General features: G+C 38.3%; 1 protein-coding gene across 25 annotated transcripts in view; it reads left to right on the top strand.

The window, feature by feature from the left end:
• The window catches only part of LOC137125817 (pleckstrin homology domain-containing family A member 5-like), a 69,997-nt gene that overhangs the window by 25,914 nt on the left and 18,527 nt on the right, over positions 1-25,556 (top strand). For 15 of the 25 annotated variants that reach the window (XM_067501894.1, XM_067501907.1, XM_067501905.1 and 12 more), the window contains 7 exons: positions 12,541-12,624; positions 15,003-15,041; positions 19,060-19,180; positions 19,352-19,456; positions 21,540-21,612; positions 23,362-23,462; positions 24,683-24,798. In XM_067501894.1, coding sequence (XP_067357995.1) covers positions 12,541-12,624; positions 15,003-15,041; positions 19,060-19,180; positions 19,352-19,456; positions 21,540-21,612; positions 23,362-23,462; positions 24,683-24,798 — 639 coding nt within the window. Of the gene's footprint in view, positions 1-3,629; positions 3,915-12,540; positions 12,625-13,095; positions 14,981-15,002; positions 15,042-19,059; positions 19,181-19,351; positions 19,457-21,539; positions 21,613-23,361; positions 23,463-24,682; positions 24,799-25,556 lie in introns of those variants that run through there. The other 10 variants (XM_067501919.1, XM_067501920.1, XM_067501918.1 and 7 more) reach the window with 5 other exon arrangements.

Here is a 25,556-nt window from a genome sequence, read left to right as displayed (position 1 = left end):
GTGATCCTTTGGCATAATAAAGTTCATTTTTTAAAGCTGTCACCTCCACAAGTCAAAATGTTTTTTCCAATTCACTGATGTCACTGGAGTGACTAGATCTTGGACTTGTGTGTCTTGATGTGATGGCCTAGGCACCCAGGAGTCCATTGTTGTTTTTCAGCCTCATTTGACATACACAGCTAATTACTGGAGCAGGAGACACCCCCAGCCTACCCCCAGCAACACTCCAAGAGGGTGGACATTTCAGGCCATGTTCTCACATCTCCCAGAATACAAGCTGATAATGGGACTGTTTATGCATGCAGAATTCTTTCGCTATCACCCAGTTGGAACAGAGGCTCCTGCAGAGCGCTGGCAATTGCTCTGATTCTGACTGCCTTCTTCATCATGAACCCCCGGCTACTGTTGCTTGCAGCCGCCAAATGTGCAGCTGTTTAGAACACCAGTAGGTATTAACACGTGCCTCAATGACAAAGGAGATAGTGTAGGTGGAAGAGCAGAGAGCCAGAGACGAGAGCGAGTGGGCAGGTAGAAGAGGATCCTCTGAGAGTCGACAAACATGTGAACACTTAGCAATTCCCTCTCCCTTCCCGTCTCTCTCTAACTCTGTGTGGGCAGTTAATGAGTCTGAAAGCTTCTCCTTGGCATCTGTCAGCTGAGAACCAGATAAAGCCTCTAGTGCAAGCTGTAGCTGAAAAGAAACACTCTAATGCTCTTTAATAATTGGTGCAAGGTACAGGATAAGGTTTTCTATAGCTTTTGCTTTACTGCTTTTTACAACTAGAAACAGTGCCAGTGCATTAGCACAGCATGCTATATGCTTTTCAGGTATTTACACTTAGTATTTATAAAGCTTTGTGCATGAAATTGTCTGTTGCTCTTTACCATAAAATCAATAATAAACCACTGTGTCATTACAGTCCAAACAAAATTTTAACTTTAAGGGTAGTATGTTGCAGTTCTTTTGTACTGGATTGCATTATGTTGCACAGGTGTTGCAATTGTTCAAACCTGCCTTCACACACAGTGCATTGTTGCTTTACAAGGGCCTCAGCTTTGACAGCCAGACAGGAGCGTTGGAGCCAAACCACTCTACTGTCATAACATGAACAGATCTGAGCTTGCACATTATGTTATTCTCAATTTGTCATAAAGCTTAATGGTTGGGCAGCCATTAAAATGAGGAGTGGTTAGGTTTTGGGTTAAGATGAAAAAGCGTTTGAATGACCTTGGTATAGTCCAAACAGATTGGAGGAGTAATCAGGAATCCCACTCCCACTGAATGTCAAATGTACTGGTATGAGGACTATGCTTTGGTTTTTACTACTGTTAAGTTTGAGCATGACATGTTTCATAAGAAGAAAATAAAAGCTAATAGCCTATAGTTGCAATCAGAAGAAATGTTCTACAGGTTTAAAGAGTAACAGATTAAGAGGTGAAGTTGCACCATTTGTGACTGTAAACCCATCCTGAAAGATGTATGTTTGAGGTACTTTAGGATGGCTTGGTGGCTGTGGTGACATTTACTTTTTAATTACCTTGTTGATGTCCCAACTTACAATGAGTAAGAAAAGCTCTTTGTTAGAACTTGGCTGTTAAAGACAACATGGGTGTTGTGAGGCTCAGATGTGCACGTGCTGTTGTCTTTTATAACAATGTGCAGGGCTTGTCAGTGGAAAGAATTTTCTTTAGAACAGTAGACTGTTGTTTGGGACCCTGACAGCAAATGTTGATCCAGTTATCCTGGATTTAAAAAAAACATACTCCCCTGTGGTAACAAACAGCATATACACAGATGGCTGAACAGCTTGCTATGACTTTCCCCTCTGACACCTTTTTTGGTTGTTTGAGCACAATCTCCTCATTTGCCGTGGATTCATCTTTCATGGATAGGGTCACTAAATATCATATCACATGTCCTCCAGATACTTTTTACTTCGCCCTTCTTTCGGGTTCTGGTGTCCAGCCTGTACCCCAGGTGGTGGCCATATCCCTTGGCACCAAATGATAGCATGGGAGGGGCCTCCCAGGAGAACTGAGGATAGCTGAAGGAGTAAATGTTTCAGTGCACCCCCATCTTCATAAGGAAGCATGTTGAATTATTTATGTAATGGGGCTGGTCAGGGAGGTTCATATGCTTTATTACTAATGGTGTGGATGTATTATATGTTTACTGGGTTTTATAAATGTAAAAACGGCATGTAGAATTTGCATGTAGCTTTTGTAAAAACTCAGTGACTTTGAGGGGTACTGTACAGTCTTTAGAAGTATTCAAGGAGGGGAGCAGTGAGAGAAAAGCAGCCTCTCTCTGGGGGTCTTCCTGCACCATTGACTGCACCCAGCAGGCTGATGAGTGGAGAAGCTGCTGGCTTCTAGGTTGGTACTGAGGTCATTGTCCAGGCTTTCATGTCTTCAATAGCTTCAGGCTCCCTGCTGAACCTACTTGATATTCACTTCTTTCTCTAGATTCATCCTATTGAGATTAACAAGCCCCAACCAGATAGCACAGCTCCAGTAACTGGGATGGGCAAGATTGGAGAACTAAGACAGAGTATTACAATTCTTTACAACGTAGCCTCAATGTTTTATAGGAAAATTACCACCACTTTATCAAGATGACCCAAAATGCATTCGTAGTGAGCCTTTAAAGCCCAGTAACAGTCAATTTTTCTTTAGGGCACTTTGTTGGGACTTGCTGAAGTATGATCTGAGGGAGGTGCAGCTACCCACATTCATACTTAAAGCGTTAAATGCTCAAAATCACTAAGGAGATAAATCTCAAGTTTATGTTTTGCAAATCGTTGGCCTGCCTGGATACAATCCCAAGTAAATAATGGCGGAAGGGAGTATGTTGAAATCTGGTATATAGTGTAAGTTCCTTTTTGAGGTTGTGTTATTAATGGCTTATGGGGTTGTCTCCAAAAATTTTTGCATTCCTTCCACAAGTGGAGGAGATAAGAAATTTGTAAACAACATGTGACAGGGTACACACTGAAAAGTCTTTTTTCATTAAACTGACTTCATTCCCTGATCAAGTCAAAGTCAATTGCTGATTTCGGTTTGATGGACCAGCTGATAAATTAATGAATCCTTGCAGCTCTAAAAAGAATAATTTCTTCATTTATTAAGCCATTTTCCTTGCTTATCCCAGCCCCATGTAAAGTCATGAAAACTCTTAATTTATTCTGGCATATTACTATCTTTAAATGTGCTTCTGTTTTCTTCATTACGTTCTCAGAGGTGTAAACCTGCAGTAGAAGGTGTTATATCATTAGGGATTATAGTTATATCTACAACTGGGAAGCACTAAAATGTGATATAGTATTATTGGCATATTGTACTTCCTGGTTTTCATGGCACTTCACATATAATAAATTTCATTCTATTCTGTGTGTTAATCCGGGTCTTCAGAAGTATTCTATTCAACTTGGTTAACCTTGCTGAAACCTTTGAGCTAAAAAATAACACTTGTGTACAGTAAAGTAGAGTTATATTTATTTCAGGACACGGTCGTCACTCTGTAGCTGCACCGTCTGTGTGTCTGCGCACACCCCCTGTTTGCTCAGGCTGGGAGTCTGTTGGGAGGGGAGAATGAAAGCGCCACTCGCCACCTTGCTTTCTTTACATCCGGAGCGTGACATCATCTCCTCTCGGGTTTCACCGTGTCTCCACTACGGGAGCACGCGGCGCGGCACAGCAGTCAGCGCGACTGTTTGTACAGGGAGAGCACAGCAGCAGTAGACTGTGAGCGCACTTCGAAACACGCGCTTCTTCAAAGTAACAAATAAATAAATAAATAAAACTCTGTCGTCGCCACGTCTGGATAAAGCAGTTTTTCTAAACGCGTTTTGTTCCCGTTTGATTACACCGTGGTTGTTTATCTGCCTGGACATTTCATGGGAGCTTCTCATCTCGTAAGTAGAACTCAGCGCTGTTAATGTGTGCGACATGCATCGTTTGGGGTTTGTTCGTAACGCGACGGCATTTGTTTTGTTTGGGGTTAATGAATTGTTCTGACGGTGATGCTGGTATTTAGATTCAGCCCCTGTGATTGTCTTCTTGCTGCAGTTCTATAACCCGCTCCAGCCACCGAGCCAGTCAGCGGCTGGTCCTCCTATGTCTGTTAAAAAACGTCTTTGCATTGTATACCGATATATCTGTATGTATCGTGCTGTAATCCAAATACGAAATATGCGTTGGCAGGTTAAAGGAGGGTAAAATACTTGGGACTCTACATAGTATCATCGAAGTGATAAATTGCCAATGTGCCTCTTTTTAACTATATTCTTTTATAAAAATGCTGATCAACGATCCCTTTCCTACTTTATTTTGAACTTGCAATGCCAAAAGGAAATTTCAAATGTAACGTTTTTTATTTTTCAGAGTTGTCAAAACTCACATTCACTTGGTCCGTTAAGCTGTTTTCCAGAGGCTGCACACAAGGGTGAAGGCAAACCCCACAGGGAAAATACTTTTGACTTTATGCCTTAATTTCTCTTTTCTGTGGTCATTTCTGTCTGATGTTCATGCAAATCTGTTCTTACTTGGATCTTGTCCTGTCAATTTAACAGACTATTTACAGTTAACAAGCCCACATGCCCTTTGGCCAATAGTTTAGAATAAATAGTCCTGAGGGAACCACAGCCCCCCACCCTCCAATGGTTGCATTCCATTACTTTGCAGAAAACAATGTTTTCTATTCCAGACAGTACGGAACTGCACAGTGGTTTTGGCTGATGTTTAAAACATGTTATCTGGTAATCACAGCCTGTTTCGCTATAATTATAGCATTGCCCTGTTTCTGTCCAGCAGTGACACAGTCTTTATACTCTCTTTAACGACCTGTCTTGCCTAAATCACCACCACTAGACCTTCTAAGCAAAGACTATTTTATTGTTGCCTCTTTTTGATCATGTGATTTATGGCAGAATTCCTGGAAGCAGGCAGGGAGCAGTTGAACCTGTTCCTCGGGATCCCGTAGGACAGTTTTAGCTGCCTTATTTTTCGGAACGCTCATGTCTAATCTAGACCACACACGTCTATTCTGAAGCTAGCCAGTACTTGCGTATCCATTTGTAAAAATGTGGCAAATCGGATCACCATTTTGACTCTTCATACTTTTATTGTACTTTCTGTTGTGGTTTGAAGTGAACACCCTGTCTGTGCGGGCTGGTTTACACTAAATGGATGTACAGTTGTTTGTAATGTCTACCTATCATATATTTATTAACAATACAGTACACATAGTATTACATATAACGTGTGTAGTGTTGCTATCAGTGTGCAAAACCTCATTTGGATGGCAATTATCAAACTGCAGGGTTAAGAAGAAATGTTTTTAGTATTCTTAGTACTGATCCATTGTCCCTACAAACTCATTCAGTAAACGCTGTCTTCAGTGTTCATTTTTCTCCTACAGTCCTGGAAACACTGTAGTTCACTAGTTAGCAGCTCAATGGACTTACATTTTGATCTTTAGGATGTATGAGGGGCGCCCAGTTATTCAACTACAAAACATTTTTGCTTTCACAAGCTAATTTAGGAAGTCCTTTTTACCAATCGACACAATTACTGACTGACTTTTAAACAGTGCACAGCTTCAGCTTGAAAGACATTTTATAAATATTCAATAAAAAATCTTGGCTAGGCATATTGAGTTAGAGCAGATCAACAATAATGGACATTGACCAGATGTCTTGTTATTGAAAGCTGTTTCAGTCTCAGCACTCATTGGGCAGAAGACACGAAGGAAAGAGCAGCGTGGGGGAGCATTCAAATTCAGGCTTTGAGAAACGAGATAAACGTAGTGAAGTCTACACATTCCACCCAAGGATTATCATATACATATATATGTTTTTTAAACTGCAGAATGAATGTAAGACATTGACCTACAATGTGTGCTTTCTTAGTTTTAGTCCTACACAAAACAAGCTCAGGTGTGTGTAGCATTTTGTAAAGAAACATTTTCAGTTTTGCATGAATCCAAATGCTTTACTTAAGTTACATATTTACTCCAGTATGTGGTGAAAAGGGGAATGTGCACCTGAAAGCAATTGTTACTTCCCACTTCTCACAGTTAATCTTTCATATTATGAATCCAACAAAAGCTGAAGTGATTGCTTTCAAACATTTCACTCATTGTTTGGTCTTTGCTTTGATGCCTATAGTCTAGCTCATCTGCCTATTTCTTTAAATAGTTGACCTTGATTAGATGAGTCTGAGTACCATTTTGGTTGCCACTTTGTCCTGCAGTGGACCTACATAATCTAACTCTACAGTAATACAAAATATTAATTTTGAAACATCACTTTCAACAAACCAGTTCTTTCAAGTGCTGTATTTATCTTGAAACCCATATTGAAACGCACCCTGCTGTCTTTAATAATGCCTGAAATTGAACTGTGAATGGTTAATAAGGGGAGTTTTACAGACACTGAAAGTGAAGATAGAAACATTAGATGTGTTTTTACTTTAATGTTGAGAAGTCAGCATCTTTTACACAATTACACATTTAAGGAACCAGTTCTTTTTTTAACAAGCTGGGCTCGGGTCAGAAGGTCACTTTAAAGCCTGGTTTGTATGACTGCAGTGTTCTGCAGATTTTCTCAGCTAACTCGTGAATTCTCTCCGCTTCACTTGCTTCAGTTAGAGTTTCATTTTTCCTTGAGAAGGCAGCTTGTTTCCATGGCTCTGAAATCTTCTTAAATAGCCTGCTCGGATGTGTCACCTTGACACACTTTGCACACAGCTGCTTCGACAGGGGATGCTAATTGAATTATTTGTGACAAAAATCTGGTTTGTTACCCGAATGAGCAGCTGTTTTTTTCTGTGGTTAAGTAAAGAGGCCAGAGTTGAAAGTCAAAGCATTACAGACATGCATCTGATGCCAAAGTCATTTGTGGTATGATCCAGGTTTTTCACAATTACTTACTTAAACATATGCAGCCCAATTAGACAAGAACATTGCAGTTGTCCAGATACTGTCACTGTTGCACATTGCTGCACTGCATTTTATGTGGCCTCTTTAGGACTGCAAAGCCCCTATTTTGTCTTTTCTCCTGCTGCCCCCCACATGCCCTCTCACAAACTGCCTATTCAGCTTATTCAGCTCAGCTTTTGTGAGGAAAGCTATTCAAATCACCTCCCAATGTCCATGTGGTGAGGGGTTTCACTGCCGGCCAACTCCTTTCTTTGCTCACCTGATAATATGGAACTGTTAAGAGGACCCACCGCCCTAGTCTTACGTTGTGTCCAAGTGTCTTCCTGTGTAATAGGATTGGGTTTATGAGCATTAACGAGAGGCAATCATTGCTGAAAGGCTCTGTGATTTGCAGTTTAATGGACCAAGCTTTTCCTGCTAAATTCTAGATTTTTCTCTCCATTGATGTGCTGGCATTTAGAAACTGGCCAACATGTGCGTGATGTTGTCTTATTTGTTTTTCTTATTTAAAAGTCACAAAATAGTCACCAAATCAAAAATTACATACAAAATTTTTTACTGTGACATGGATATTGGCTAACGAAGCTAGAACGAAAATGTGTACCACAGAGTCAGTAGAAAGGCTGGTATAATTTGGTATAACAGAGCAGTGATCTGGAATGATGCTTATGCTGCTGCGAGGGGCTGTGTCATTAAATAATGTCACTGGGAAAGGAGGTTGGATTTTTTGATTGCTCTGACCTACACTGTTAATTCCCACAGTGGCCAATGACCAGTAAGTAGAGGCCTTACAGCAGATTGAAAGAGATTCAATTAAAAATAATTAGTCTAAATATTTTGTGATAAGGAAGTGTGTATTTATAGAATTTGTTAGTATGGATCGACAGGCATGGCTTTCTTTGCTTCTCGTGCAGTAGTGAAAAGCACAGAGCTTTTGGCAGCATGACTGTCTTGAGACAGATATAGTTAATAGGATCTTGTAATATCAGTCATGCTACATTTCACTGTCAATTTGTTTTTAATACAGCTGCACTGTTAGTGTTAAATGGACATTACCACCCAAAAAACGGAGAGTAACTACGCAATTCTTGCTGTACTGCACAATGTTAAGATATAACCAACGTAAGCAGATCTAGTTTAGAGCACACTACAAGCAATATCCTTTTCTTTCTCTGCATCACTTCGATATTTTAACTCAACTCGCTTAGACTACTGCAGTGCACTGTGGCTCAGTCACATATCACTTGTTCAGCTAAAGCTAGTTCAAAATGCTGCTGCCCAGCTTTTAACTGGTACGAAAAAACCAGAGCATATTACTCTGATCTTGGCATCACTTCATTGGCTCCGATCATTTTCAAATTGATTTTGAAATTCTTCTATTTGTTTTTAAATGGTCTCGCCCCACAGTATCTGTCTGACACTCCATCACGCTGTCTTAGGTCAGCAGCTCACTCACTTTTAGTTTTCCCTAAGATGAAGAGGAAGCTTCGAGGTGACTGTGCTTGTACATTTGCCGCCCCAAAATTGTGGAATGAGTTCCCCTTGCACATAAGGCAGTCTAACTCACTTCCTGTTTCTAAATCTTCTCCTTGGCATTTAACTCAGATTGAGATGTTGGCTTTTACTGTTCATTATTATTATTATTATTATTTTATATATTGTTTTTACCTTTGTTTATTATTTGTTTTTTGTGTCTGTTCCTTTAAATGTCTTATATCTAATATTCTTTTATGTGTTTTATTTGCATTCATGTTTGTGTACAGCAATTTGGTCAACCGCATAGTTTTTACCATGCTTTATAAATAAGATTGGATTGGATTGGATGAATGTGATTTACTTGTGCCAAAAATTAATAAAAACCTTTATCCCACGTTCACGTAACATACAAAGAGTAGGTAGAAGTTATCCTCCCTTGGCCTTTTTAAGTTTCAGAGTGTCGCAAGTTGCAGACTTTGTTTAAAATGTTTTTTTCCCATAAATATCCAAATTAGCTCCAGCGGTTCAGAGTCTCCATCATGATTTACAGAGTAATTTGTTCCAGTTTTTCAACACAGCACCACATGAGGAAATCCCCTTAAGTTTTTACAGTTACTTGACGCTGAAAGATTTGACAAAACTTATGACCACAAATATTTTTATTTTTCTTCTATTTTCTATTTGACTTAAAGGAAATAGTGATGCTAGTTACCACCAATCCTCCTACTTTATTTTTAGTAAATTGACAAATAACACATCTCTTTTCTGAACTGCTTTTTCTGGTCTGCTTTTTCTTCACTCAGCTGTACTTCAAAAGGAATAGAAAATGTGTTGGAGACATGAATTTGAGTCCAGAATTTTATGACGAGTTTTAGAAGCTTAACGCAGTCTGAAAACATTATTGTTTTGTTTTTTAAAAACCTCAGATTAATAAAAAAACAAGTATTTTTTCTATTTTTTTTTTTTGGAATGTTAAATCAAATATACATATCACATATGTGGTAACATATAAGGATTCCAGATTTGGTTCGTTTTTGCCAGAGGTAAGAGCCACCTGTGTTTCCCCAAAATCTAGTGTTAAAATGAAATGATATGTTGTTATGTAAAGGTCTGTTTTGGTGCCTCTCAGCTATTGTTTGTGTTTAAACTGTAGTAGAAGGCGAGTGAGGGATCAAAGACCTACCCAGAACAATAAAAGCTAAGCCTTTGAAGTGTTGACCCCCAGACCTTAAGCTCTTCATTACCACAGCTCACTGCTAATTATTGTGGACAGGACAGTGTAGAGTCCAGACCCGACCCTTCTCATTGTTTCTGCTACTTCCCCACTTCTACACTTCTTTGGTTGAAAGACAAGGGACCCCCTTGTGCTATTCACCCCTACCCAGTGCATACACCTACATCTCTCTCTAGAAAAGAAGAAGAGATCCTAATCATAAGCCTCCTCTATTGAAGCAGAAATGTTCTCTGCTCAGCCTATTGTCAGGCTTCCGCAAGCTGGCCAATCACAACAGAGTGGACTTAGGTTAATGAAAGGGGCGTCAAAGAGACAGTAACTCAGCTAAAAACAGATTGTTTCACAGAAAACTGAAATAGGAATTGTAAATAACCCAGAGCTACTTTTAATGGGGCCCTAGACTAAACATATAAAACCCAGAAATATGCCTAATATGGCCTCTTTCATAACAGAGTAATCAGAAACATGTTAAATTGCCACATACACCAGAAGGTACATTATCTTTTAATATACCTTTATAGATATATTATTAGTACTTACTTTATAGATATGTTACTATATTATTATAATTTAAAAGAATATTTTTGCATTTGGGCCAATATGAAGTAGTTACACCAGCTGTTTAATGTTGCTTTACATCAAGAGAAACACAGAAATGTGGACCTCATATTGCTTCCCCCCTTCAGTATATACAGAGGTCAACACTCTGTAAAATTTGAATATTCAGTTTTATCAGAAAAAGTTTATTTTTGCTTGCTCCAGTAGCAGTTTGACTTGCTTTCTTTGGCTTCAGCTATTTTTCATTGGGTGAGTTGTGTTCAATTGGCTTGTGTGATGTGAGCACGGAGTTACTGTACCATTATTTAAAGACTTTGCCACATGGATTGCTAAACCAAAACGATGCACTAAAAGTAGGTGACAACTGCATTGTGGCAGAACTACAACCCTTTCATATTACATAGGTATTTCATTTCAGTTTTAACATAGAGTTTGATTAATTGAACATGGAAGAATATTTTTACCAACATTAACATAATGCAGTATTTGCATGTGTCCTGTGGCATAGTTGCTTTTATACAGTATGTTGTTACACACTATGGGATGTGGTAATACATCACTCTAATTAATAAACATACAGTATGTGGTCATGATAGTCAGTGCTTCATGAATGCGTTTATCATCACCTGATAAGAGGTAAAACGCTTTTGTAGATTTATTTTACTTTTTTAAATATCCTTGATAATATCAACGACTATAGCTTTCCTGTAATTAAATATCATGCTTTGCAAATAATAGGTGGGCAAATACCAAAGTAACATGAGGACGAATAGAATCTTTGGGCACATTATTTAAGTTTTTGCAAAGGAATTAGGTTTATCAAAGCATCAGAGAGAAAGCAAAGATTTCCAACAGTCGCCAAATTTGGAATTGGTTCTTTAGCTGAACTGAGTGATCCGCATTTGCAATTCCACACATCATATCTTTTTGCGTTGCTATTATTTCCATAAATAAATATTCAATGTTTTTTCTTCCCTTCAAAACCTTAGCCAACCTTTGTTCCGTGCAGTATAGGCATGTGTGAAGGGACACCAAAGAAAAATGGTGCCGTTGGTCTGCCCTAAGACCGCATGGAGTGCTCTGCTGCCAACAGTGCCTCCAATAATTATAGACCAGAGCTGTGGAGACTGTTGCTCTCCAGGCTACACTGAAACTAAACCCCCTATTTCATACTTGGTATTTGCTCTTTTCAGTACATGAGTAGCCCATGTTTAAAAACTGTTATTTTTGGCTCATAGTTTGACTGTCTTCTGTTTATAGTACAGCTCAACTGAGCTAAAATATTGAATCACTATCCAGCACATGAACGCAGCTCATTTCCTTTATTCATATAGTCTCAGGTCTTTTAGACTATATACTCTTTTTAGCTACTGAACTCCCAGTTGTTGAACTGACAGTATGTTATATTTAAACAACTATTCATTTTTTCCATCTCTAAATTTAAGTTTATCAGAGGATAAATTGAACAGCCTAGTCACTATTCCATCGATGCTGTTGAAACTAAAACTGTAGTTATGATTTGCTACTAACAGTGGAGCTTGTAATTCTTACTGGAAAAAGTTTACTGAGCCTTCCACCCCCAGGCTGTCCACATCACACAGAGCACTTACTAAGCTCTACTTTACTGGGAAGCTCCTGTTGTTTTAAATGATCCTGTACTTGTGCTCGTCCTCTCCAAAGACTATATGGTCTGTGTCCTGCTCTTCTAATCATGTTAGGGTGGAAATGATTGTGGTCACCGTAATTGGACAACAGGATGGGTGGGTGGCATCTTACTCACCTCTGTCATTAGAGGCAGAGTGTAGGATGGAACTGCAGCCTGATTGTGACTGTAAATAATAGTCATGATTTGTTAATAGTGAAGTTTGGCACATAGTCATCTAGGTCTAAATAGCTAATTTCTTCTCTTGTAATCTGTTGTAGGTTTCATATTATATATATTTAATGTAAAGCTGTTGTTTATTCTGTCTGGATGTTGATGCTCCATGTTCTGGTGTCACACTGGCCTCATGTGGATCCTGTGGCCTGTATGTGGATCAGTTTTACAGTTTGGTCCAATTTTTGATTTGTAAATGTCTCATTTTACAGAACTTGCAAGTATAATCTCTATATTGTATCTGTCCTGGCTCCATGCACTGTTAACTTTTCTACCCAGCCAATACAAACTCATAAACCTTTAGCTGCACTCTGTTTTGTACATAAAGAACATATCCATGCACAAATTTAAAAAAAATAGATTGTTATTCATTGGATTATATCCGCCACCGTAAAATGTATATGTAATTTGTTCTAACATTGATCACTCTTTGTTTCCATTCCCTGTTCTCAATAGTCACAATGAGCGGAAGGTGACCTGCAAGCATCCTGTCTCAGGCTTGCCCTCACAAGACAACTGCATCTTTGTCATCAATGAACAGTAAGTCTCTTGTTTTTGCTTTTAGATTCCCACTGAGTAGCATTTTTGAGCACTACAGTATGCCGTTCAAACTCTTGATGTGTGTACAACATTGCAGAAGTTGCCATGGTTTATTTACAGTTTTGCCATTCCAGTCCAAAACATCTATTCAGTGCTTCCTCGGTTGTCCGGCTTCATAAATAAACTGAAAAATCACTTTTTCGATAGTGATATTACTAAAAAGGTTGGCTGATGTTTTCTCCAACTGTTTCCTTTTCTTGATCCTAAAGGCTGAATATAAAAATGCTACTGCATCATCAGCTAGTGGGTATGTCATGATTCATGTACCAACAGGGATGATTGTTCAGTGCAACAGTCATCACATGTCTGTCCTTGTAACTGTATAGTTGGCCAGTGATCTTAAACTTTTACTTCAAGGACTAAACTTTGTCATGTGGTCACCTCAGGAATTTGCACTACTTCCATTTTCAGATTTATCGACCTGCCTCTCCTAAACCCTGCTGATTGACTGCTCATTGTGAGGTGTGAACAAAAATCTGGACAAATAGATGTTGATGTCATGTAACCTTGACCTCCTTTGCAAATTCCCATTCAAATTTTCTTTTGTCACCTTATATGTAAGTGCACTTAATATGCTGTGCATGTATGGATTGTTTGCACAACAGCCAACACAACGACACTAGCTTCAACTTTCACTTCCACCTAAGCCATTTTAGCTGAATGCTTCACAGCTATTACCTCCAGTTTTCCTCACTTCCCCCCACAAATTTTCTAATTATTTTCTAACGTTGCACTGAAGTCATGACATCACAACTCGTGAATACTAATTGAAATATATTCTTCTTTAGGACATGAAATTTAACATCTTTGTGGGAAGTCTAATAACATGTAAAGAGCATATCGGGAGGCTCATTAAAGGCACCAGTTACGATTATCATTATGTAGGTTACAAATGAAAATCCTGGCTTTAATATAATATAATGTCTGAGCTTTTCTGTTTTGCCAAATTCTTATGGGCTCCATTTTGTTCAGCAGAGATGGAATAATCAGAAAATTGTTGTGAAGCAGCTTGTTGTGCCAGAAGTATCACACTGCACTCTCTTGACACATTCCTCCCCTCACTGTGTTACTCTTACATCTTTGCTGTTTTTCACACCAAGAGGCACAACATGCTGGTGCAAGATGATATCTACTTTAGCAATTAGCCTTCCATAGTTGTAAGATGATCCACAAAATGAATCTTTATCATAGGTCGTTACAGTGCATTACATCCAAAGGTTGTCTGTGTTTTAGGAAAAGTAATAAGGGTAGAACTCTTTATTATGGATGAGCAATAAAGGCCAAAGGATTTAGGCTGTGACCGGGATAAAGAGGCCGGACTGAAAATTAGTGCATAATCTGCTCTGCACTTTAAGAACTTGCAAAACTTAGCTTCAATTTGGCAGTACAACTTTTAGTGCTCATCCAGAATAGCATAAACAGAACATAAGGTCAACATATCGTAAGACGTGTATAGTATAAAAGAGTACTATGAAAGACACAAAAGAAGGCAAATACATTTCTACTGAGAATTTAGTGTCCTAGAGTATGAACAAAACTCTGCCATAGTTTGTGAAATTTGTTTATGTATCTGTGATGGATTGTGTAACTGTGACAGGGTGGGGCTGTTTTTACTGAAAGCACATAACAGGGTAAAAGAATGACAGATACTTTGTACCACATGTTGTTCCCTATGGTGATCAGACCAGAGACTCACTGATGTGGGCAGTTAGAATAACTCTATCACATGCTTTCTGACTAAGTTTAACTCATTTGCCCTTAAACACAGCCAGAACTGGCAAATCAATTGTGCCTTGTCCTCATTTCCCTTATCATTATTGCAGCCTCCACTTCAAGGTTCCGTCTGTTGGTTTAATTGTGATCACAGAAGGCTTTGATTACAAGTGGTTTGAAGCTTTATTCTAGTTCTAAGTTCTAAAAACAATATATTCCATACACACCTGTCAACCATGCTAACATGATCAGATCTCTGTACTGGCTTCCAGTAGCAACCCACATCAGGTTCAAAGCTATGACTCTCACCTACAGAATGGTCAACTAAACAGCACCTTATTACCTAAACTCTCTCATCCAGGGCTACACTCCCTCCTGCCCACTGCACTCTGGTAACAAACAGCACACAAAATGTTTCTCTGCTTCTACTTAAAAAAATGTGCACATAACTGGTAAGACCCTTTTTAAACCGTCTTGGAAATAGTCTCATTTATAGATTCAGAATGCACGTAAGAACAGATAATTCTCTTAACTCTCAACTCCTAATTGCAGCTACTCTTCAAGACATTTATTCTCAACAGATTTATCTTTCCTCTGTTTTTTAGTTTCAATTGTGGAAAATTGTGTCACCCAGCATTTGTCAGGTAATACACTATTAGGTACAGATGGATAAGTGTGTGTTCTCTACATTTAGTTTTTTTTTTTTTTATTTAAACACTTTAACATTTCTGTTAATAATCTTGTTGTTGCACTCTAACAACAGGCAGTGGATGGTTTGATGGTGTTTTGCCTGATGAGCTGTTACACGTTTGCATTTCAAAATCCCATAAGTCACATTTTACTGTCCGAACCATCTGTGTCTTGTTCTACTGTAAACGTGCATGAACAACTAAACACCAAGAGATCAATACTGATTTCTGAGCTGAAGGTAAAAGCTTTACTACCATTCAGTTCACTTTGTTGGCAGTTTACTGGTTTCCCAGGATGTATCAAGTTTGTTCCCCTGTTTTGTTTGTGGCTCTTAACAAAAAAGTTCTTAGCAAAAAAGGCATGAGAAAGTATGATGACTTTGTGATGTGTAGCTAAGTATTCGTTCTATGCCATTCAGTGATGTACTGGTCACATCCATACAGGTAAGTATCCAGACTCCTATTTTATAGTAGAATGCGGCGATATGATACAAAATCAATAACTTTGTTGTTTTACACATTTTACCTATGAATTGATAGTTCTATATAATTTTAAATAAATTCAACGACAACATTCTTACCCTCCATTAAGATCATAGGACAACTACCAGTCTGCATAATATGATCTCCACACTAAATAAATTATTGAAGCTTTATCATAAGTTTGTGTTGCATGTTCCCTTCTTTTGCACAAGGATTTAGAGTTAAAGCTTAGTTAAAGTTTATACTAGGTATGGCATGTATGAACTACACCACCTCACATATTTAACTGTTGCATCATTGCAGAAGACAACCACTGTGAATGGTCTACTTGTTAGCACTGCATGTCCTACGCTTTTCATACAGAGGATCTCTTACAATGTTTTTTCTTTTCTGTCTCCACTGCTCTTCAAAATCGGTTAGCTCCAACTACGCCATGGTCCACTCAGTTTCAGTAACTATTTTTTGTAGTAGCCTACACCAGAAAAACACCCTCACCACCGTGAAAAAGGAAACTTTAACTCAGGTATAAAACTAGTACAAAAAGCCACTGCCGACAAATGTTTTGCCAGTGTAATTGCAGTTTGACACAAACACATTAATGCACAAGTACATGCTCACAGCAGTGTAGGCAATGCATAGATTAGTTAGCATAAATTTTGCTGTTCTGTTGTACGTTTTTCAAGAGACCATGTCTCAGAAGCACCACACTTTCATAGAACAAAGCACCATGAATGCATAGGTGTGAAGTGTTGATGGCACTCATCAACAGTATGTGTGCAATTTGGAGTTATTTCTCAGCTCTAACTCTATATGAACCTGTTAAAGTGATGGATGTTCTTAGGTTGTGATATGTGCGTGTTTGCCTCTTCCTCTAATCTTTTACAGTTAAAAAGGTAATTGTCAGGTTTACCGCATAACAAAAGTGCTTTAACACACCCTTATTTCGTTAGAACTGCTGTGTGGCCATTTAAAACTGCACCCTCAGCCACTCATTTCAGTTGTGTTTTCCCTCAGAGTGCTTAGAGCACCAAGCTTCAGTCGCAGTGTAATCCCTCACTCATTTTGCACACAGACTCACAGAGGCACACACAATTCATGCAGGATCAGGCAGTGATATAGCACTTTAATACACAGGGTTTTGTCTTTGTATGTGAAATCGATTAAAGGCAACAGAAAAAGAATACTATTTATATATATTTAATATTCAACAGATAATTGTCATGATGATAGGCCATATATTGTAATAGACAATATACAAGTTAGAAAAACATTTTTAATCGACATTTTATTGAAAAAGTGTCATTCTTCTTTTCTGACTTTAATCTTAGTGTGTGGAGTTAGCATGTTAATGTACCTCTTGGGACACCAATGTTTTCCAGCAGACTACAGACGTACACAGTAGGTAAATTACTCCTGGTTGTCAGATAAAGTGTGCTTCTCTGCCGTATGTTGGCTCTGTGATGGTCTTGCAAATCAACTAGAGTTTCTCTGCAAATAGATGCCTGGAAAAAAGCTTTGTTAAAAAGATACATGCTCTGTATATCATTTACAACTGAAATAAACTTTACATGGCTGTAATTATACCAGTCTAAACCCCCATATACATTACAGTTCTATCCACTGTGGTCCAGTGTTGTAAGGACACAGCTTAATTAATAAATATGTGATTTAAAGCAGACAGACAGAACAACCCCTTGTGCATATGGACAGTGACATAATCAATGTGCAGTTTAATGCTAACATTTTTAGTAGTTAGCATTTTATGTGAAAAACATTTAATGTGAAAATATAAACGTGCATCAGTTGTGTGTGTCCCTATATGTTTGCCAAGTTTTTTTATTTTTTTTTAATACCTTAAATATTAGATCTAATGTACATCTGTTTTGTTAGGTTTCCAATGCAGCATAATCTCTCTTGTTGCTCTCAGCACTTTGATTATCAGACCCAGGCTAATTTTCAACAAAGCTTCCAACACACAAACAGCTGCAGCTTTGAAATGGGCTGTTTGATTAGTAGAGAATCAAATGCAATAATCAAGTGCAATAATTCACCTACAACAAAGTCCGTCCATTTTTCTTTCCCTCCCACCCTCTGTTTTTATACCAAATAGGTGCGCTATTGATTATGTTTCATTTAGGAATTCATCTGTCTCAGGAAGTGTTTGAAATGTTTGGAGCTCATTATACGGAGAAGAAAGCGAATCTCAGTGGGTGTTCACCACTCTACAGAAGCAACTATTTTAAAGTAGTGAGTTGAAAATTGTGTGCACTTTAGCTCAACAGCATTAGTCACCCACTTGTCCTCTCTGTGACTTCCGTGATGGTTTATCCAGGGATGTGTCACCTCTGCACAGAACCCACTTGAATGCTCAGTCATTTATGCTCAGTCATTGCTCAGTCATTTAAGTAATAATACGATAATAAGAATAAGAACAAGGCTCATTCTAGTTCTTTTGTTTGATCTTGTGTAAGCCAAAAAGCCTTATTATATATTAATCAGATGTTGCTACTTCATGATATTAAGCCTCACCTTATGAACTGTGTAACATTTCTTCCATATATACAGGTATAGGTAGTTTTGTCATTGTTTTGTCCTGTCATTGTTTGAAGGGTCTGCAGGTAGTATCTGTTCCTGTGCTGCACGTTAATGTGCATCTTGTCTGTTTGGCCTACTATTGTGTGTCAAACTACTGTTACCACTTATGTTCCCTTTTAGTTTTTTTTGTCTTTCTGTCTAACAGATAGGTAGGTTGAAAATTGTAACTAAATGGTATAGATGGATGGAAAGGACAGTATATGTAGATGACAAATGCATGAGTGGATTTTGCATTACATTAGTGCCTCGTTTAAGCTGAATGGTACCATATAATCTGAAGCCCCTGGATGTTATTGGACGTATGAGCAGGGTCAATGGGAAAGTGCAGTGCAGAGCTGGCAGCTTCTGTCCTTATTTACTGACCTGAAACGAGTATATCTGAGATAGACTTTCTCTTACTGCTGCAGTATTTCTGCTCTACTCTGGCTTTCTTGTCTTGATCCCTCTGGAGCACAACATTGTTCCTGCTCCTAAAAAATCTAGGACAGCTCCGTGGGTCAGTGTCAACTTTTTTTCACATGGTGTTTCCTATGGACAGTGTATTTAACCTGCCATGTTTTTAATGTTTGTTAGTAAAATACTTTCTACGGTGTGTCGTAGCCTGATTAACTGCTGCATTGAAACTGGTTGGGCAGACTGTGCAGGCCAGTTTAAGCTGTTTGAGAACTGGAGCTATATCTGTAGTGACATGGGGAGAGTAATTGGCATGATTCATATCCCATGTAGAGATCTCATTATAACAGTTTGAATTTCCGAGAAATGATTGGTGAACAGATGATAAAGACTGCTTCCTCCTATTCTCATTGAGGTCAATCAACATATAAATAAACAGCTTATATTTATGATTGATTCCTTGCATATGTGCTCTTGGCCTTGCTTTGTGCCTTTTGTTTAGATCTGCCTCCAAAGTGCCAGCGAACGAGAAGAAGGAACGGCCACTAAGCACCATGAGTGAGGCTTCCAACTACACAGGCAGCTCAGATCCTGCCGCAAACCCCGGTAGCCCAGCAGGAAGAGTAAGTGTCACATAAAGGCAGGGTTATGATGGATTATGTCATAATAATATCAAAAGAAATCAATTTAAATGTTTTATTGCCTTAAAAGTTTTAGAAAAACATTATTTTATTATTAAATTAAATATTATTTGTTTTGGACTGAGCTTATTTTCATTCTCCTTGGATTTGTAGCCCTCAAGACCTTCCAAAAAAATTCATAATTTTGGGAAGAGATCCAACTCTATCAGGAGGAATCCAAGTGCCCCAGTAATCAAGAGAAACTGGCTTTATAAACAGGTGAGCAAGAGTATGTGACATTAGGTAAGGCTTTCCTTATGGTGCAATAATTTATAATGAGGTGACAAGCAGACTAGTAACATGTTATAGGACTGTGTGCTCCTTGTGATTCGTCAATGTCTGATCAGTTATTTTCATTATCAATTTATTTGCCAGTGAATTGTTTGATTATTTGTAAATTGAAATAAAAGAATCTTCTGATCTTTTGATTTGTAAAGGAAAGCATTAATTCCTAATATTTGACAAGTACCATAACAAGAAGTACCAAAACAAATTAACAATAACATGGCAGAGGAAAAAAACAGTAACAATACAAACATATTTTCACGTTATTTATGTGTTTTAGTGTATTCTACTTATTTTGCAAGAAATTATTAATGTTGTGCTAGATTATTATATATTCCCCTGCATTTGTTTGGTTGTTTGTTTAATAAATATGTTTAGAATGTAATTGTTAGAAGCAGTGAAAAGTGTCTGAATTTAGCTCGACTGTAACACATTTTGTGAATTCAAACTGTGTTTTATTACAGTTGTACTCCTCTTTGATAGAAATACAAGACTGTTGCAGCAACAGTCTTAAGATGAGCACAAAGGATGCTTTTTGATTTCTTACGGGATCTGGGCAGGTCTTTGTCTAGTGTTTCTGCTGAGCCAATCAGCCAGCACAGTGTTTAAATACCATTCCTTCATCCCAGCCCCCTGGTTACTTACAGCAGTGTGAACAGGGGATGCGTGAGGCAGCTCTTGGCCAGACAAGAGTTTCTCATTGCTGCATAAGTGGGAGAGTCACTTGGTTGTGATTGCAGCCTCCCTGTGCAGCCGAGTGAACATGAGGGTTTCCTTTGGTACAGCTGCCAGCTGCTATTTCTGTAGGGACTTCAATCAAGGTGATGCAGATCAAGAAAAAGACTCACAAATCTGCTACCCCGAATAAAAGCTGGATTTGCACTTTTATTTTCCTGCCTCATTTAAACCTGGAAGCTATTGAAGTTCTTGGCCGTGTAAAAGCTGCAGCCCTTCAGTGGAACAAAATGCCACTGTGATTGATGTGATTGGTGAAAGCCTTGTTTTTTTTCCTCCTGCCTGTACAGAGCAAGATCTGACAGAGATTTTAATAAAGTTTATTTATGAACATACTATAAAATGAGTGGTTAAGACATTGAATATATGACAGGCCAGTGATGAATTAGCTCGAGAATTTTAAATTGTATTGTTACACTTTAGATTTACCTCCAATATGGAAATACTGAACAGCATCTGGTATTGTGAATCTTTCTTATAATAATGTGTTAAACATGTTGAGCCATGGAAAATAATTTCTATTTTAACTTAAGCCCACATGCCATTCAACCATAATGATAAGGTTGTAGAGACCCCCTCCTCTGCTTTTGTCTCTGGATTGAATTCACGATTAGGGACTCTGCTAAGTCTCAGATAAAGCAGACCGGGGAGTTAATGCCCTTTTCTTCAACTTTCATCCTTTTCAACAGGAGCCTGCAGACCTCTTTGATCACAACATTGTGATACAGAGGAACAACTTCACCATTCAGTTTATTTATGCTGACCACAGAACAAGATGCATTCCATGAAACGTGGTTATTAGGTTGAAAATATTGGCTGAGTGAAGCGCTGATATAATTATTTTTTATATCAAATTAAAGTGTACGATTTGAGGAAGATAAAGTGGATCACTTTCTCACTTTCTCCATCAAAATAATCTTTTTTCAACTAGGGAAAAAGAGGAACTCTAAGACAGAAGTCCAGGGAGACATGATAACACATAAACAGTATGTATCCATACTGTACATGCCTTTAAGTACAAAACAGAAACCAACAGACCAGTACTTGGTGACCTGCCAGTCAGTGAGTTGAAAACCACAGCACTGCAAGTTGTCTAGAGATTATACACTATAATTCAAACTTCAAATAAAAATGATTGGCTTGTATTCTTTGAGGCAGTTAACCAATCTATCAGACCACATATAACAAACAGTTAATACCATGGAAAGAACTCAGTTCATTATATCAGATTAATACTGTCCCCACTAGTTTGTGGACTAACTATTCCTTTGTGTTTTTACAGGACAGTACAGGGATGAAGCTGTGGAAAAAGAGGTGGTTTGTACTGTCTGACCTGTGCCTCTTCTACTACAGAGGTGAGTCCTGTCCTCTAAGCTAAACACATTTCTAATTAGCACCACACTGAGAACAATAGTAGTTTTTAATTAGTCATGTGTAAATAGAATCCAGATCTACTTATTACACCCCCCTGTTGTAAGCAGCCCGGAAAAGCAGTCCGGAAAGACCTACTGAAAGGACAAATTATTTGAAATGCTTCTCTTGTGTTCTGATTTGTCATTTTCTGGGATAATTTTTCTAGCACAGCCATGTTTTCAAACTAGCCTTGGATGCAGCCATGATGTTAAAAGAGAAACCATAGATCATAGAGATTATATTTTCTGAATACAGTGGTTTAATACTTTCATACTAATTCAAAGATTCACTTGCAATTTAGCCTGCTAATATTTAGGGATCCACTTCTAAATCCATATTATAAGGACGACTAATCACTCTTTTTGAATCTGTGTGGTATTTGCACAGTTGTTTGATTTAGTAAAGACAACCCAATTTCCCTGACCAAGTAACTATTGTTTTTTATTCTGACTGAAGTGAAAACATTAGCTCTTATTTAGACGGCCACTTCCCATCTTTGTCAGGGATAATTATTCATGATGGGCTTGTCCTGGGAGTCTCAATCCAGATTTCGGTTTAGTTATTAAATCTTGCTGTCCCTGTAAGTGTCCTTTTTGCCGCTAATGCACAGTTCTTTTGTGCTGCTATTGACTGAGCCGCTCTCATGCACTACTAATGTTAAAATCAAACATTGACACAGCTGTGTCCAGAAAATGTTTCAGGGCTTTCCTATTGAAATTAAATAATCATTTCAAATCAATAAGGCTTTAAAGGAAACTGTAACTGTTTGATAGGCTGCAGTGAAATAAGAAATCTGCAATCCACATATCACAGTGCCCCCCTGCTCACTTGATGCGGATACAGTGATCATTTCTGCTGATCAGGATGGCATCTCGTCTGTGTTATTTCTGGTGTCTCCCTGTCCTGTCGCCCTCTTTCCGCGCATTGAATGACAAAAGCCACAGACAGGAATAGTCCAGCAGGGTTTATCCAGATCAGCATGTTAAGAAATTGTATTCATCAGCTGAAAGTGGGCAGAGAGGTTATAAACTGTGCTGTTCCTCAAATAAACACACCTGCTATCTGCTGTAGATATTGTGGTGCACTCAGTTTCTCACATCATTGGCTTGGGCACAGACTGTTCTGCAAAACCCTCGTGCGTGGAAGTGTGTGTGTGTGTGTGTGTGTGTGTGTGTGTCAGAGACATAGGGAATTGATGAATAAAAAAATGCAGCAGCTACAACTTCTGCTTGTGAATAAATCAGTTATTAGTCTTTCCAAGTTCAGTAATACAACCAGGGCTCTAACAGCTCCAAGGCAAATGGTTCTACCCCATAAACCTTTGAGATGAGCCTACATCATAGTTACCACCAGTATGTGTTAAGGGACTTTGACTTTTACATAACTCACACATAAACATGTACACATATTAGGCAAACAAAGTGTACCCATGGGAATGCAGCAGCTACTTCCTTGATATAGTTTGTTTTTCTGCACTTTTTAGGCAAGCTGTGCAGATTGCTAAAAATCAAACAGGAAGGGTTAAACAATTCTCTGCTTAAAACTTGAGACTCAATCTAATCCCCCCGTGGAGAGTGCTTCATTGTCAATGTAGAGTCCTGTCTGCTAACTTAATGAGGATTAGAGCACCCTTGCTGCTTGGGACATTAAATCAGTGCATTGTGTTTTTGGGACTTGTTTTTCCTATGCAGATGAAAAAGAGGAGGGGATACTTGGAAGCATCCTTCTTCCAAGTTTTCATGTATCCATGCTGTCTGTTGATGATCACATTAACAGAAAATATGCCTTCAAGGTCAGTGCATATCTTTTCTAACTTTGTTAGACTGAACATTTGATTTTACGGCATTAAAAAGTAAATAAATAAACTTTTACTGTGGTGATGTGGTTTCTACAATTTGTTCTTAAATATATAAATTATCTTAAGGCTTATCCTCGGAACAAAATGTGTCATTACTTTTAAAATACGCCTAATTTGGGTGACAATATGTTGGTGTAATTAAGATATTTTTAAAAACTCCACCAGTCCTAATACTAAGAAAGCAAAGAAATCCGACCGTTATATCTGCTCCTGCCAATGGAGTTGTACTACAGTAGTCTATTGCAGGACTCTTAGGTTGACACAGAAACCTCAAGTTACTGGGCAACAGGCATATTTTATAGGATCTCAGTGGTGTGTACAGTATTTAACTGTGGGTCCTTCATAAACCCTAAGAGACAACAAAGTTGTCCTGCCAAGTACAGCCAAACACAGACGCCCAGGAGTCTGCTCAAGGTCTCTCCAACCACACAGCCCACTCCTTATCCAGCTTTGACTTAGACTGAAGGGGAAGGAGTTGAGGCAAAGAGAGAAACACAATATCGGGGCACAACCTTTTCAGTTTACCTTAATTCACTTAAGAATAGGATGACTTTCTGACTGCATATTTTTCATTCTAAACATTTCCTGTCTCTTGTTGTGGCCTAAATGGCCGAGTCACTGAAAGTTACTTATTCCTCAAGAAGTAATTAAAGAAAAGACAGGGTTTTCTGTTTGTCAGAGACTAGTAAACAGGATATTGAGGTTGTTCACTAAACATTCTGTTTTTCTCTTTCTGTGTTTGACTTTACCAATATGGTGGTTTGTTCACTGCGAGGAACCAGAGCAGCAAGAATGTATCATACCATACAATAGACTGCACGGTAAGGCCTACAGTATTGTGGCAGATTTACTGCCCTAACTTTGTTTGATATATGCAGCTGAATTCCCAGAACCAGGAATATTCCACAAACCAGCATTTTTCATCAATATTTGCAAAGACATTTATGTATTGAAGCCATTGTTGTTTAGTGAGTGTCTAAAAACAGATTTAGTTTTTATCATAAACCACTGTACAAGCATGCAACCTTGATTCATAATTCAGTTTTTCAGTACTAAACAATTTTGTGTAACTTGATTGTTTTTGTCTTTTCTCTTACAGGTTTCTCTATGTGTGTCACTGTTCTTCTCCCTGATTCTGTGCATTGTGAAAACAGGCGACACATCCAAACATGCGGACGTACTATTTTTGCACAGACACAGCCAAAGAAATGGAGTCTTGGATGAAAGTAATGACAGATGCTGCACTTCTGCATTTAGAGCCAGTTAAAAGGTTTGTAAAAACATTAAATAATTACATTAACATGTTACATTAACACAACATTAATTAGTCATTGTACAGTATGCCTGTATTTTATTTTTTTGAAATGGTGAGATTTTGCTTTTCAACAAAAATTTGACAGTTCTTAAAATAAGTACTAATGACCTCGCATTCCTAGGTCAATTTTTCCCTCCTAATTTTCCTTTTTTAGCATTTGTAAATCCCTCAGTTAAGCCTGTTAAGTGCTTTGGAAACAGTTTTAAACTCATTTTTGACATTTCTGCTCTCGGGGATTGTTGGCAAAGTTGTGACCTTTATAATGTTTTGTGACAATTAAGGTTTATTGTGGCTTAACATAAACAAATATGTCATGTGCATGTGGGCTTTGTGAATAGATGGTGCAGGTGGTTGAAGGATGTTGTGCACAGCTGCAAAAGCTGATCAGGATCACTGACTCATCGGGATAGGGTTTATTCATTACTTTTTCAAAGCTGTTTTAAATGTCTGTCATCTGGCAGCCCGCCTGTCTAATGCGCTCCTTTTACATGGGCGAGCAGAGGCGTAATGGTAAAGTACTCTGTAATTATACAGAGCAGTAGTGCCTGAAACCCACTGAATGGCACTGTTGAATAGCATCATAGCATTATAATATCTATCTGGTAAAGGCTGTCTTAAAAAGTCTAGAATCTTAATCTTGTATAGCAAGTATTACATTTTATTTTTCTATATGTTCTAATGGTGGGTAGTGTTAAAAAAGAACAAGACAACAT

Source organism: Channa argus, chromosome 4, assembly GCF_033026475.1.
Source record: "Channa argus isolate prfri chromosome 4, Channa argus male v1.0, whole genome shotgun sequence".
In the NCBI taxonomy this organism is placed as follows: Eukaryota; Metazoa; Chordata; class Actinopteri; order Anabantiformes; family Channidae; genus Channa; species Channa argus.
Note: the sequence above shows the minus strand (reverse complement) of the source record. Positions and strands in the feature narration are given on the sequence as shown.